Below are 15,208 nucleotides of genomic sequence, written 5' to 3' on the forward strand. Positions count from 1 at the left end.
GCAAGAACCTGCATACTTCCCAGTAAAGTGATGGATGAACCATGACTGTTTTAGAAAACAATGACTAAAATTTAGGAGGCAAAGAATCAAACTCTCTCTTTTTAACTTAGCTTTCTCTCCATTTGTAATTTCTTCCTAACACCCAACAGAGTAATTAACTTGAAGAGAGACAATTCCTAGGCAATAAATACTACTGAAAATACACTATTAAACTCCAATATTACAAATTCACCTTCAAATCAAGAGTAAAAACAATTACAACTCAAATGCCTTACCATCCTTGTTAACTGCAGTGACTTTGGCTGGGTAAAAACGACAATCAGACCAGCAAGCAAGGACCTGCTCATTTATTTGAAATTCCTAAAAAATATTAAAGAAAACAAAAAACAAAAAGATCCTGTTACCAATCTAATTTCATAAGATGTACACAGTAACCAAATTCATAAAAGAGACTGGAATTGCCAAGAGTGGGAAGGGGAGATGACTACTGGGATGGAGAAAGATATTTCTTCTATTCAGCATTGGGCATCAAAGCAAAAGGGCTGGACACAAGACTTTTCTCATTTTAGGAAGTTTGGGCAGGCACAGCACAGCACTGATGACAAGCCCATCCTATCCCTGAAAGTGAGTCTAGGAGCCCAGGACCACACCAAGTATACAAGCTGGAAGGGCAGAGGCTACCTCATCTTGAGGGAAGCAGCATCCACGCCATCTAATGCCACCCATACTTTGCCAAGGGAGGCACTCATTCACTATTTTCCCAGCACAGTTTGCACTGATACATTTTGTAGAATAAATAAATCGGACAATGGTGAACAAACCTAAATTCGGGGGTGGGGAGAGGGGGAGGCTAGCAAGAATTCAAGTTCCCTAGTCAGGTTAAAATGGAAAACAGGATCCAGGGCAGAATCAGATCAAAAGACTGTAGGATTTCTACAGATGTTTCAATGCTTGTTTAAAAAACTGAAAACAAGCGGGGAGGGTATAGCTCAGTGGTAGAGCGTGTGCTTATCATGCACGAGGTCCTGGGTTCAATCCCCAGTACCTCCATTAAAATATATAAATCAATAAATCTAATCATTTCCCCCAGCAAAAAAGAAAAAAAAAACTGAAAACAAATAATTTGCCCTTCATTCTGAGATCAGTAAAAGTTCCGGGCATAGTGATGAAATTTAGAAAACAGGAACACAGTCTAATCAATTTCAAGTTTTTCAAAGGCTTATAAAAGACCTTAAAATGAGGCTAGCACAGTGCTCCATATGGAATGACTGCTTAATAAATGATCAGACAACAGATCAGCTTAATAAATGATCTAAAGGGATACAGTGGTGTAAGAGAGAGATAAAGTCCCCAGTTCATTATCAATGCAATCTCAACCAAGTTAGTTTATGAGCTATCGCGTCAATCACATCATACAGATGACAACTGAGATTCTTCAAGAGCCCCAGGTGCTTTGGAGAACTCAACATTGCACTACAAGCCCAAATAAGGATCTGTCCCCAGCTGCTACTGACTTTCACACCAAAAACATCAAAGACAGGAACATAAAGTACCCAATGGCTGACCCAGCTCATTACCAAACTACCCAGACTTGTTACTCACAGAAGATCCTTCTTCTTCATGTAAGCCCTCTTTCCTCAGCTGTATTTTCTCTAAAGGGCGTAAATAAGGACTGTCCCAACAAAACCACTCATCATAACGATGGTTCCAACGCTTGAAATGGATGAGTACTTTTCCTTCTTCGTAGTCAATATCTTCTATGTGAGCTGGATACCTGAGGCAGAAAAAAAATATTTTGAAATGCCTTTAATACCCACCCAAATATTCGAAACAATACCCTTCCAAACCTGTTCCCAAAGTAGTCGGTCACCAAATACTAAATAAAGCCTACTACTTAGAGGCTCTGTGTCACTGTGTCAAATCAGAAATTATGGAAGCTAACAGATGGGTTCAAATCCCACCCTGGATATTCCTTAGTCTGTGATTAAATCAACATCTCACAGCGTGAGTGCCCTCACATAAACTGGAGGAAGGATACCAAACACTGCATTGTAGTGTAAGTTAAACAAGATGATATTTACCCATGACCTGAGCACAAAGGAAGCAGGAAGCAAACATTTAACAACTAGACTGTATTTCACATGTGCCAAAAAATTATAATGACCATGCAGCCCAGATTGTGTTAGCCTCAATTTAAAGAATTTTGTAATCTATATATTGGAATACCACACAGTTGTTAAAAAGAACAAAATGGTTCTATGTCATGATATCAAAAGTTCCCCCAAGATGAATTAACAAATGAAAAGAGCAAGGTGGAGAACATTGTGTGTGGTAAGTTACTGCTTGTTTTTTTTTAACAAGATGAAAAATAATATATATTCACATATGCTTGAATATACACAAAACATTTGGAAGAAAACATAAACTAACAGTGGTTCCTTGTAGAAGTATGGTCAGTTCAACAGATGGGATCTTTCAATCTCCATTCCACCCTTCTTCTAGACTGAGCTGGGAAAACCAGTAACTACATTTTCCTGACTCCTTTACAATTGCCAATCCAGGTCATGGAGACATGTGGATTTGTAAGCAACCAGACCAGTGCTCCAGTGCAGGATTTCTCAAACTTTCATGTAATACAAATCATCAGGGGGCTTTTATAAAATGCAGATTCTGACTCAGTAGGTGGAGCTAAGGCCTTAGAGGTTTAAACAAGCTGATACTGACATACTGATACTGGTTTGCAGTAACAAGGGTCTAAAGTCTAGTCACCAGCTTCCTGAAGTATCAAGCAGCAATGGTGGAGGTGGCATTAGCAGTAGAGACTTCTTGAACTCCAGATCACGGTTCCAGTGGTGGGTTCTCCTAAGAAGGGCAGCCCTCTTGAATTCCACTCCTCCAACCCTTGCAACAAATTTTTAAGTAACCAATTTCTTGTTTTCCTTTTGTGGTTAAAGTACCCAGAGTGGTTTCAGTCTCTAGCATTTAAACCTGACTGATACAAGAGGGGAACTGGGTATTGGGGCAGGGAGGGGCAAAAGTGGGAGGGAGGCCTTTACAATATATCTTTTAATGCTTTTTCATTTTTCAACCATATGAATGTATTGTTCATTCCAAAAATAAGTGGTTAAAAACAAAGAAAAATATATACAGTGTATAAATATATGGATATTTGAATACTATTTATAATTTAAACAAGTACTAAACATGGAGTAGATATTTTCACTGAATGTTTAAGAACATAGCATATTTGCAATAGCATTCATTGTGTATCATAACCATGTACTGCAAGTAAAATTCATATAATAAAAAAAGAAAAAGAAATATAACATGCAGTTGTTCTCTTAAATATACTTGGATCAATCAGATTGCTATTCTAGATTGAGAAAGTTTAGATTCAACCTACACGTATTTTCTCCCTATGACTTGGATTTGTACCATCTCTTTCCTTTCTTATATCTAGCACCTAATGTCCTGCTGTCCTAATAAATATGTGCTACCTAAATAAACAGGCCTGCTTCCCTGTGTCGTCTGTATACTGTGTCCTCTTCAAACCAACACTAGTGTCCTCCAAGGCAGTTTGCTTAGAGTTAACCAATCAGAGTAGACTGCAGATACTGGGCATTCAATAAACATTCAGCAAATGAATCCCATTCTCCCTATTCTTTCCAAAGGTCATGTGAACTGTCAATTCTTCAATCCCAAGGCTCTCAGACTCCAGCTACCCATTCCAATTTCAGTCACTCTCCAAGTTCAGGCTCCAAACACTTCACGTGAGTATTTCTCACACAGGACTGACAGAGTATGCTTTTTAAAATTTCTAGTGGTACTATGCATACATTCATTGCTAAAAAATATTAGCATATAGAATAAAAGACCTGAAACTAGTCTCCCCACTCCAATCCAACTGACACACAGCTGTGGTAAACACAAGATAGCTTGAAAAAAGACTGGTTAATTGTGCGACCTGATGAACTGAGTAGTACAATATGTAGGACATAAAAGAAGATTCCCTAAGTCTATTCCTCCCTGTAAAATGGGGAAAAGGATGTGGATACGCAGTTGCATTCCTGTGGCCCTCTCATTCATTCAGCCTACCAGAGACTAGTAAGCGTCCCTTACTTACTTATAGGTTTACTATCTCTAGCAATAGTTTTCAAACACAGGTCTTTGGACCAACACACAATTAATTTTTCACAGAACTAAATTTATTTAACTTACAGAACTTTTCTTTATACTAAAATCATTCTTTCTCTTTGTGCTTAAATACACTTTTTAAATTAAAACAATGGCAACTGCTTGTTTTTTAATCCTTCCTAATATTACACCACCATTAAAAACACTGAGGCAGCTCGCTATGTACTGATTTTTAAAGACCCCTAAGAAAAGTGGGGAGAAAAACAACTCAAGATGCAAAATGGTATTAAATGCACTATCATTTATTTGGGGGAGGGGAGGGAGCCAATACATTCATACCTGTTTTTAAATGCGAGGGCTATCTCTGGAAGGATGATCAAGCAACCCGGTTTGCCTCTTTGGAGGGGAACTGGATAGTTAAGGAACTGGAGAGGAAGTATGAGACTTATTTTATTCAATGTATATCCTTTTATTTGTTTTGAATGTTGTACCACGAGCACGTATTAAATATTAACAAATATAAGTATTTATTTTAAATATTCTTATTTGGCAAAATAAGAAGTTGGCAACTTCAGGACAAACCCCAAATTCTTTTTAATTTGCACTTGATAAGTGCCTTCTAAAAGTCTGGTAAGTCTGAATCCATAGAATCAACTTCAAAATCCTAGGCTAGCAACTCGGCTACACACAATCAGAGTGTGAAGGACCTCTGGGCCCTTGGCTAGCCTAAAACTACTTCCTTGCTCAAAAAACTTCACAGGGCACAGGCATCCCACTGTCTGCAGACTATAGAAATCTCTCCAGGAGGATCAAGAGCAACCAAGGGGTCAGCAAGTTTTCCTAAAGAGAAGGTGGTTCTCCCACAAATCTCTAAATTGTGACAAGGATACAAGTCACTCATGGTGGATGGGGAAACCCAACTGCATTCCAGAGAAGAGAGAGGCAGCTGATCTTAGATATCAACCCAGAAAAACTTGATGGATCACAACTGCTGGTTGCCTTGGGGACAGTCAGCTTCATCAGTCAACAGAACTTTATTAAGTGACTCTGACTTGGAAGAAATTATAAAATCTATGTGCTTCTGGCCCCTGCCCTTGAGAAGAACCAGACACATAAACCAGCTAAGCTCTAAAACCATAAGGTGGAACCACATGAAACAGCTGATAATCAACTGATTTTACCAAAAAAATAGTAATTTTAACTGGTTCAACCTAAATATCTAACAACCATAGGTATGCTGGAGAAGATGTGGGAAGGTTAACAAGAGAGGAGATGTAAATGGAATCTGTATAGACAGAAAAGGGGAGAGAGAATTTCCAGCTTCATCATGTAACTAACAGCCACTGATGAGACTCTAGTTTCCAAACACTGCAGCTGGCAGTCACATTTCTAATGGAAATATTAGCCACAGAGGGGCAGATATTGAAAACCAAACTGAAACAAAACTTAACTCTAGGGAGAGAAGAACTAGGAATAGCCAGTAGACTTGTCCTTGTACTTTTAATTTTTACAAGCATTTAGTCACATTGTACCGGTGTAAACAAAAATAAATACTTTTAAATTTAAAGTTTTGAAAAATATTTAATGGGCAGATATCAACCAATAGCTTCAGGGTTATTGGGTTTATATACTGCTTGGCACATAGACAAAGTAGAGCATTATGCAGCTAGAAAAAGAGAGAGAACACTATGAATTGACAAAGATATCCAAGTTTTAAAAAAGGAAAGCTACAAAATCATACATATCTTATGATACCTTTTGTCTTACAAAAGAGGAAAATAAGAATATATATTTGGCTTTGCTTGTATTTAAATAAAGAAACACTGGTAGGATGAACAGAAACTAATAAAACTGGTTATCTTAGGGAGTAGAGTGGGTATAGGATAAAGAAGCAGAAGCAGTCATTCTCATTGTACACCTTGTTACAATGCTCTGATTTTCTGAATTTGTTCAAACTCTGTCCAATGGATTATCAATTAAATCCCTTGAATTTCCCAGGTAGACTATCATATCATATTCAAATTATGATTATACTGTCTCACTTTCAATACTGATAACTGCCATTTATATCTCTCATGTTATCACATTGATTAGTGCTTCTAAATGATGTTCAAAATTAGCAGAGAAGGCTAGCATCCTTCTCTTTAGTGAAGAATCTCCAGTGTTTCATCATTAAGTGTGAAGTTTGTAAAGGTTTCTAATTAATGGCTTTAATCAAGTTCATGATGCTTTCCTCTATACCTGACTGAGGGTTCACCAAGAATAAATTTTGAGGATTTTCAACCTTTGCCAAAGTGATTATACAGCTCTTCTCTTTCATTCTATGAATATAATGAAATAATACATTTCCTAAGTTTAAGTTGTCATAACCCTACTTAAATAAGGCATATTTGGTTGTATGTGTCATTCATTTGATAAATGTCTCTGTAGTGTTCTAGCATTTTATTGACAAGTTTTATGTCTCTTTTACAAGTAGAATTTGTCCAAGTTTCCTTGTATTATGCCCTTCCTGTCCAGTTTCAGTATTAGGCTATGCTACCCTCACAGAATGGACTACAAAATTTTATTTAGTTTCCTATGAAACAGCCTACTGTGGGGAATTTTTATAAGACAGTTCTTCATCTTTTCCATTACTTTTAGTTACTAGAATGGTCAAGTTTTCTACCTCTTCTTGAGTTTATTTTGCCTAAACTAATAAGAGTTTGAAATGATCATCAGATACAATTTAGGTATTCAAAATCAATAGTTTTCCTTTGAAGAAAAAAGCTCAAGACTCAGTTAAAATACTTCAAACCCATGTCACAAACAGGATTTTTAAATGGCGAATACAAGCACTAGATTGCTAAGCACTTTATAAGGACAAAATCTATGCTCTACTGATTACGTTATTCAAACATTTCTTAATTTGTATTCTGAGACAAACAAACTGCTAGGTCCTGAAGATACAAAATAAATGACCAAACATCAGGGCTTCCAGGGTGGCAAGGGCCCAAAGAGAAGTTTTGGCGGGGTCCTTGGAATTCCCCACCCCTCCTCAAGCAAACAGACCAAAAGCATTCTTGATCTCTGGAGAGAAAAGAGTAAAGGAGTACAGACCTAGAATTACCTGGCCTGCCTATACATCATAACCAGGAACAGACGGAAGACAGGCAATGTCTCTTTATGGAATGCCTGGGCTGGAGAGTCTGAGTTTCTGCACACTCTCCCCCATCTCCCTCTAAAGCACCTAAATGGACCTTTCTCTTTCTAAAGTACATTTCCTACTAGTCACCTCATAATCTCTTCCTTAGCCAAATCTACTTCCTCTGCTCACCTTCCCCAGAAGCAGCAGTGGAGCCCACCGTAAACTTTTTCATCAGGGACTGAAGGGGCTGGGAAAGTGGCTTTAGAAAAGAAGACTCAGCACTTGGGCTGAACCATAAAAGATGAAGAGAGGCATTTCCTAAATGTTTACATTTCCTCCACAGTATTCTGCATATATTAGGCATTCAATAAATGTTCATCAAATGTACTTTTTAAAAAGATTTGATTATGAATACCTAGAGTCACAAAACAACAACAGGAATATACACACATAAACCAAGATGAATCACCAAAATAAACAAATATATCCATGCTGTAGATGTCAACAAGACAAACAGATCCCAGTACAAGAACTATCAAATTGGAGGGGATATATGCACAGGTGCTGTGGTCATCATGACAAAATTAAATTAGTCACCACAAAGCTTTCTTCCAAAGGCCAAAAAGCATCAAAATCTCATTGAACCAAAATTCAACTTGGAAAGGTCGAATAACCTAAACTTCATAGCAAATTAGGTTACTATGGTAACCTTATCTTAAGCAAGTAGTGTAATTGGTTACTAAACTAAGAAGTCACAGAAGGCCACTGTGGACAATCAAACATAGAGACACAAAGAGAATGACAAAAATTAGAGACAGAGAAATTCATCAATTCCACTGACATTTTTCTGAATACCTAATCTGGGGCAGGAAGTTGCCAGGGTTTGGAAATACAGAGCCAAATCTATAAGGATGTGTGATCACAACAGCTGGAAGAGGGAGAAAGATTCTATGTTACAAGACATACTGGGCCTTTCATTTCCTCAGACATATACATACCTCCCCATACCTGGTCTGCTCCCTTTACCTGAATCACGATCCCCTGCCCACTCTTCCTAGGCAGCAGCCTGACCTTTCTGCAGCCTCAGAATCCCTGACTACACTATCTCAAGTAGCCCCCATCTCCTTCCAACCTGTGTCCAACCTTCCTTCCTTGCTTCCTTCACAACATTTGCGCCAATATGCAATTATTTCATTTGTTTCTTGTTTATACTTATGGCCTGCTTCCTAGGAGAATATAGATACCCCCTAAAGACATCTATCTCTTATTCACTGCAGTATCCTCAGGGGAAATAAATATCTATACACAAAAATAATTGTAATAAAGTATCACAGGTGCAACTACAGAAGATTATTTAATGTAGAATATGCTAGTTCTAGGGCAGAGAGGAAGGAGGCCGAGGAAGAAGGGGCCAAAACAACTCTAGTAAGAAAGGAGGCACTTGTTTCAATTCTGAAAGACAAATGGGCATTTTTCAGGAGGCAGTGAGGCTGAAGAGTATTTTGAGGAGAGGATGCAATATGAGAAAATCGGCGTAAGTACAGAAGAAGGGAAGCACAAAAGATGACGAGGAAGTACAGGGAACTGAAGGTGAGAAAGGAAATAGCAACTCTGTATAAAGAGCTGTGCAGGAACCTCATGGATTTCATACATACTGTACGGATGTGCAGCTGGACCCTAAATGACTGTATTCCAATAGCAATCCATGGGCGGCTGGGTGTTAGTGAATACAGAGCTGGTGGGCCACAAGGTCTCCATAAGGAATGTTTTATTGTGCTATTCCATAATCTGGACCATCTTTATCAGACGTTTCCAGCTGAGATGCCACAAATGGATTATAAGTCAGCAATAATAAGAAAAAGGCTGAGATGTACTGGTCAAGATGACTACCATATAATCAAGCACTAATAAAGAATGTTAGTGTGGGGGAGGGGAGGGTATAGCTCAAGTGGTAGAGCACATGCTTAGCATGCAGAGGTCCTGGGTTCAATCCCTAGTACCGCCTCTAAAAGTAAATAAATAAACCTAAATACCCTTTCCCCCCACCAAAAAAATAATGTTAGTGTATGTGTTTGCAATTAACCTGGCACTATATGATCACTCTCAAAAAACAGTTGTACTGGTTTTAAAATATGTCCTTCCCTCAAAAGGTGGAGATTAATTATCCTCCCCTTGAATGTGGCCCCATTTCTAACAAATAGAATGTGGTAGAAGCGATGGTTTAGGACTTCAATGTTGGGTCATAAAAAGCACTACTGCAATTCCACTTCTGGGTAAACACCCCAAAGTACTGAAAACAGGGACTCAAACGAACACCTGTATATAATTTTCATAGCAACATTATCCACAATAGCCAAAAAGTGGAAGCAATCCAAGTGTCCATCAATTGATGAATAGATAAACAAAATGTGATATAGCCACACAATGGCATATTATTCAACCTTTAAAAAGAATAAAATTCTAAGAAAAGAAAACAGCAACAGCAAAAATCTAATATACCCTACAACATAAATCAACTTGAAAACATTATACTACTGAAATAACTCAATCACAAAAGGACAAATACCTTATAACCTGGAGTAGTCACATTCATAGAAACAAAAAGTAGGATGGTGGTTGCTAAGGGCAAGTGTGGGGAGAGAATGGAGAGTTACTGTTTAATAGGTACAGAGTTTCAGTCTGAGAAGATGAAAAAGTTCTGACAATCCAGGGAATACAGCCAATATGTTATAACTATAAATGGAGCATAACCTTAAAAAATTGTGAATCACTATACTGCACACCTGTAACTTACCTAATATTGTACATCAACTATACTTCAACTAATTAAAATTTTAAAAGTTCTGGAGATGGGTGGTGGTGATGGTTGCATAACAATATGAATGAACTTAATGTCACTGAACTATATACTTAAAACAGTTACAATGGTAAACTTTATGTCATGTGTATTTTAACACACTATACACAAACACACACACAAAACACTGCTGCTTCTTGGGTTCCCCTTTCTAGGGGAAGCCAGGTGTTAAGTCGTTCTAGATGCCCTATGGAGAGGCCCACATGGCAAGAAACTGAAGTCTCCTGCCAGCAACCAGCACCAATTTGCCAGGAATGAGGTTCACCTTGGACCACAACCTCATAAGATGTCAACCCAGAACCCTCCATTATGCTACTCCTGAATTCCTGACCCACAGACATTGAAAGGATAAAAAATGTTCAGTGTTGCTTTCAGCCACTAAATTTTGAGAAAATTTGTTAACATAGCAATAAATAACTAACATAATAGCATTTTGCTCCAAAGCTACTAAAAGTGGGATTCACAGATAGTATATAGGTTGGAAGTGCCAGTCCCCATGCTTTTGAGTTTGAGAAACACTGCTCTAAGCTACCAGATAAGTCTACCTACCCGAGGGCTCCATCAGGGAAAAGAGAGGATTGTGGGAAAGCGCACACAAAATGAAAGGGAATAACTCCACACGCATGTCTAGAAAGGCAGAGAACAGTCCAGGTCTAACAAAGGGACGCAATGCTGGCTTGTCCACAGTATATGACCTCAAGTCCCAGGAAGGCTTGCTGCTCAGAATCTCGGCTGCTTCTGAGTAAAATTAAGCTGCTCAACACTGCACACTGTGCACATGCTTAAATTAGAGCAGCTAAACAGAGCTTGGCAGAAATCTGTTTGGTGTCCCTACATACACATCAAAAATACAAACTGAAGAAATGTTACAGGGGTTAAAAAAAGAGGAACCAGAAAGGATAACAATTTCCCTCTGATTTCCCACTCCAGCCAGTCAGTATTTACTCACATGGCTATTAATAATCAATGTGTGTAGCTTCCTCTAGAGGTTATAAACTGACCCTCCATAAGGTATCTCATGGGATCTTTACCACAATCCCATGATGACTTAAGGAATTGTTATTACCATTGCACCCATTTTACACTTGCAGAAATAAAGGCTCAAAGAGAGTGAATAGGAAGAGGTATAACCAAGATCAATATCCAAAAATTCTGACTCTAAACCCAGTGTAGGGCCTTCTGCTCTTAATTTGACTTCACATGCAAATATCCTTAGAGTGACACAGGTCCACGGTGGTGTCTTTTGCATTAGCCAGCTAATGGTCTACCTGGTGGTAGCCCAGAATTTGCCCAAACTTTCCCCCAGGAGCTGGACATTCAGGCTGCTTCCAGATTCTTCCTTATATAAACAGCCTCTCTACAAACCTAACAGCACTCATTCACTTCAAGAATCAGAGTGTGCCTCCATTCCTGGCTCAGGGCACACACCAGAAGCCAATGACTTCTGTGCACAAAGGTAACATTCTAAGCCATCTCTAGCCTTTGCTGGAGAGGGGATGGGGATGGAAATTGTATTTAGCGAAAAACAAAGGGCTGACTATTAAGCTGCAAAAAACTGTGCTGCTTTGGATGCTTTAACTCTATCCCTACCCCATACAACTTCCATTAATCAGTATCTGACACTTCTAACTCAGGAAATGTCTTCAGTTCATCTCTCTTCTCTACGCTGATCATTTCTCTTAAGTGAACAGTCAGTACATCCAGGTAATCCCTATACCCCTCTATCAGTAGTAGCAAAGGTCCTGATTGATACAGAGACACTCAATAAATGTTTGGTGACTGAATGAACACTACTTTTCTATCCCTACAAGGGATCTGACTATGCTCTCTTCTTCTCTTAAGGACCAATCTCTCACCACACCTGATCTGCTTCCTCTTCAGACATAGAGAACACACCATGTTCTTTGAACCCTCAATATTTTTGCTCACGCCGTTCCTTCCGCCTGCTTTCTGGCTTCACTCTTATCCTGGAAATCTTATCCTTTAATCTCACTTCTTTACATATAACCTCAACTCCCTGGCCTCTCCCTCCATTATACCTGCCTGAATAAACCTCAACCCTAGGTAAATCAGATTCTCCATATCCTCCATTCCTGCACCCAGACAGCTGATAATGCTGGAGAATACACAGTCACACACTGATGTGTCTCACTTTAAATGTGTGACCACAAATAGTGGTTCCCCTGGGAGGGAGGGGACTGTGTGACTAGGTATGGGAAAAAAGGTCTTCTGAGGCACCCAAAATGTCTATATCTTGATCTGGGTGGTGGTTACACAGGTGTATATATGTATAAAAGTTTATCAAGCTACACACTTGAAATCTGTATACTCTAATATAAATTATACCTCAATAAAAATTTTTTCAAAAATAAAAAATTTTAAAGAGTACCATCTTTGCTCTCTTCTTAATTCAATGTCTTACAACTGTAAACTGCCATAAAAATTAATATCAAAAAAGCTTTTTTTTTTAAATCCAGGGTGTACCACACATTGCTGAGTGGAAAAGAGCCTAAGGAGGAGGAGGAGTCCGGAAGGATGAAGGAGACCAAATTCGTAACTACTGCCAGGGTTCATAGGATCCATGATGGTAGCTTAGACCACATGGCCTAAGTGTGGAGGTAGTGTGGAGGAGCAGCCAGTGTCAGAGTCAGGATAGACTCTGCAGGTGATCTGACAAGACAAGATGATAGACTAGACGACGGAGTGGGAGCGAGGAGCTGAGGAGGCTCCAAGGGGCCTCTAAAGGTAATGCCTGTTGTGTTCTGTGTCACTTGACTATTTTTATCTTTTACTCAAAATCATCATCATCACCATCATCCAAAACCCAGAAGCAGTGATGCCTCAGTAGCAAGGGGCACACCTAGAATCCAGACCTTCGCATCTAATACCATTTCCCAATAAAAGAAATCAGGGCTCCTTGGAGAAATGACTGATTCTAGGGCCAAGGCAGGAAATACACACAAGATGAGCCTAGGATATTTTGTAATGCCAGAAATAAGGAAGTGTTAAACACACAATTATGACAAGAGGATGTCAAAAGGACACACGAGCCAAATGAAAGAGCTCCCAATGAAACAACAGAGCAACTAAATGAATAAAACAGTATTGAATTATATCCAAAGTCTAAAGTAAATGTTTGAGGCTATACTGATATTAATAAAAGCATCAAAAACATGGAAAATCTAGAAGCTGATAAAGCCAAAAGCAATCTAAGGAGAACAGGTTAATGGGTAAACTATACATCCACACAATGTAATTCTACTCAGCAATAAAAGGATCTACTGATTCACACAAAAATATGGATGAATTCCAAATGCATTATAAATGATAGAAGCCAAACTTAAAAGGCTACATGTTGTATCATCACATTTATATGAGATTCTGGAAAATACAAAACTATACAGACAAAGAATAGATCAGTAGGTGACAAGATCTGCAACAAAAGGGGGCTGACTACAAAGGGACATAAGGAAATTTTGCAGGGTGTTAAAAATGCTACATTTTAACTGTGGTGGTACATGCATGTCTGTATGAGTTTGGCAAACCTCATGAAACAGTACACTGAAAAGAGTGAATTTTTACTGTTTGTAAAGTATACCTCAAATTTAAAAATATAAAAATCACATGCTCCCATCACCAAGACTACAAGTAAACCTTTATCTCTACCTACATACCCAGGTTCTCCCTCCCCCTTCCCCTTTAAATAAATGAACTATCTGCTCCCATCAATAGCCAATCCTTCCCCTGTGCACCACACCACAGTTCCTTCTCTCCTTTCCCTTGAACTCATGCCAATCAGGGCTTTTGTCCCCACTGCTCCACTAAAACAATCCTGTCAAGGTCATCCATAACTTTGATGTAACCAAATCAACAGTCACTCAATCCTAATCTTACTTGACCCACCAGCATCAGGAATGAGGTGACTACTCCCTGCTCCTTGAAACACTTTTTCCACCTGGCCTCTAGACATCTCCTCATGGATTTCTTCCTGCCTAAATGGTCATTTCTTCCCAGTCTCTTTTGCTGATTCCTCTTCATCTGCTAACATCTAGACACTGGAAGGCAAAGGAGTTCAGTGGTAGAGTACATTCTTAGCATGCACAAGGTCCTGGGTTCAATCCCCAGTACCACCATTAAAAAATCAATAAGAAAGGAAGAAAGGAAGAAAGGAAGAAAGGAAAGGAAGAAAGGAAGAAAGGAAGAAAGGAAGAAAGGAAGAAAGGAAGAAAGGAAGAAAGGAAGAAAGGAAGAAAGAAAGAAAGAAAGAAAGAAAGAAAGAAAGAAAGAAAGAAAGACAGACAGACAAATAGACAGACAAATAGACAGACAGACAGAAAGACAAACAGACAGACAGACAGACACTGAAAGGCACCAGGAGCTCAGTCTTCCTTTTTATCTGTATTTACTCCCTAGATCAGTGCTGTTAATGGAAACTTCTCAGTGGAAACTTTCTATATCTCTGCTCTCCACTATGGCAGCCACCAGCCACTGAGCACTGGAAATATGCCCAGTGTAACTGAGGAACTGAATTTTTAATTTTATGTAAATAGTAACTTATAGTTAGTGGCTACTTTTTTGGACAGTGCAACCCTAAATGAACTTATTCAGTCTCATGGCCTTAAATCCCATATACTTACAAAAGACATAGCTGATAAAGAACTGTTATCCAAAATACACAAAAAATTCTTAAAACTCAACAATAAGAAAACAACAATAACAACAACAAAAAAAGAACCAACAGCCAACCAATTAAAAAACAGGGAAAAGACACCTTACCAAAGAAAATATACAGATGGCAAACAGGCATATGAAAATATATTTGTCACATTTCATTAGAGAATCACAACTTTAAATAACAATGAGATACCACTATACACCTATTATAATGGCCAAAATCCAAAACACTGACAACACCAAATACTGGCAAGGATGTGGAGCAACAGGAACTCACATTCATAGGTGGCAGGAATGCAAAATGGCACAGCCATTTTGAAAGACAGTTTGGTAGTTTCTTACAGAATTAAATATACTCTCATTATATGATTCAGCAGTCACATTCTTAGTATTTACCCAAATGAGTTAAAAACTTATGT

At 38.6% G+C, this 15,208-nt stretch overlaps 1 protein-coding gene and 1 non-coding gene across 9 annotated transcripts in view; one reads left to right on the top strand and one right to left on the bottom strand.

Moving 5' to 3' along the window:
- PHF20 (PHD finger protein 20) overlaps positions 1–15,208 on the bottom strand; it is a 113,529-nt gene that overhangs the window by 70,117 nt on the left and 28,204 nt on the right. For 7 of the 8 annotated variants that reach the window (XR_004130932.2, XM_064475722.1, XM_031433902.2 and 4 more), the window contains exons 3-4: positions 1,603–1,774; positions 276–360 (exon numbers count right to left, since the gene is read on the bottom strand). Coding sequence is in view for 7 of the 8 variants with exons in the window: in XM_064475722.1 (XP_064331792.1) it covers positions 276–360; positions 1,603–1,774 (257 nt within the window). In the remaining variant the exon portion in view is untranslated. Of the gene's footprint in view, positions 1–275; positions 361–1,602; positions 1,775–4,473; positions 4,560–15,208 lie in introns of all 8 variants that reach the window. The other variant, XM_031433903.2, reaches the window with a different exon arrangement.
- Positions 978–1,050, top strand: TRNAD-AUC (transfer RNA aspartic acid (anticodon AUC)). Its single transcript has one exon. It is a non-coding gene; the product is annotated as a tRNA-Asp (tRNA).

The sequence above is a fragment of the Camelus dromedarius genome, chromosome 18, assembly GCF_036321535.1.
Source record: "Camelus dromedarius isolate mCamDro1 chromosome 18, mCamDro1.pat, whole genome shotgun sequence".
Taxonomy (NCBI): Eukaryota; Metazoa; Chordata; class Mammalia; order Artiodactyla; family Camelidae; genus Camelus; species Camelus dromedarius.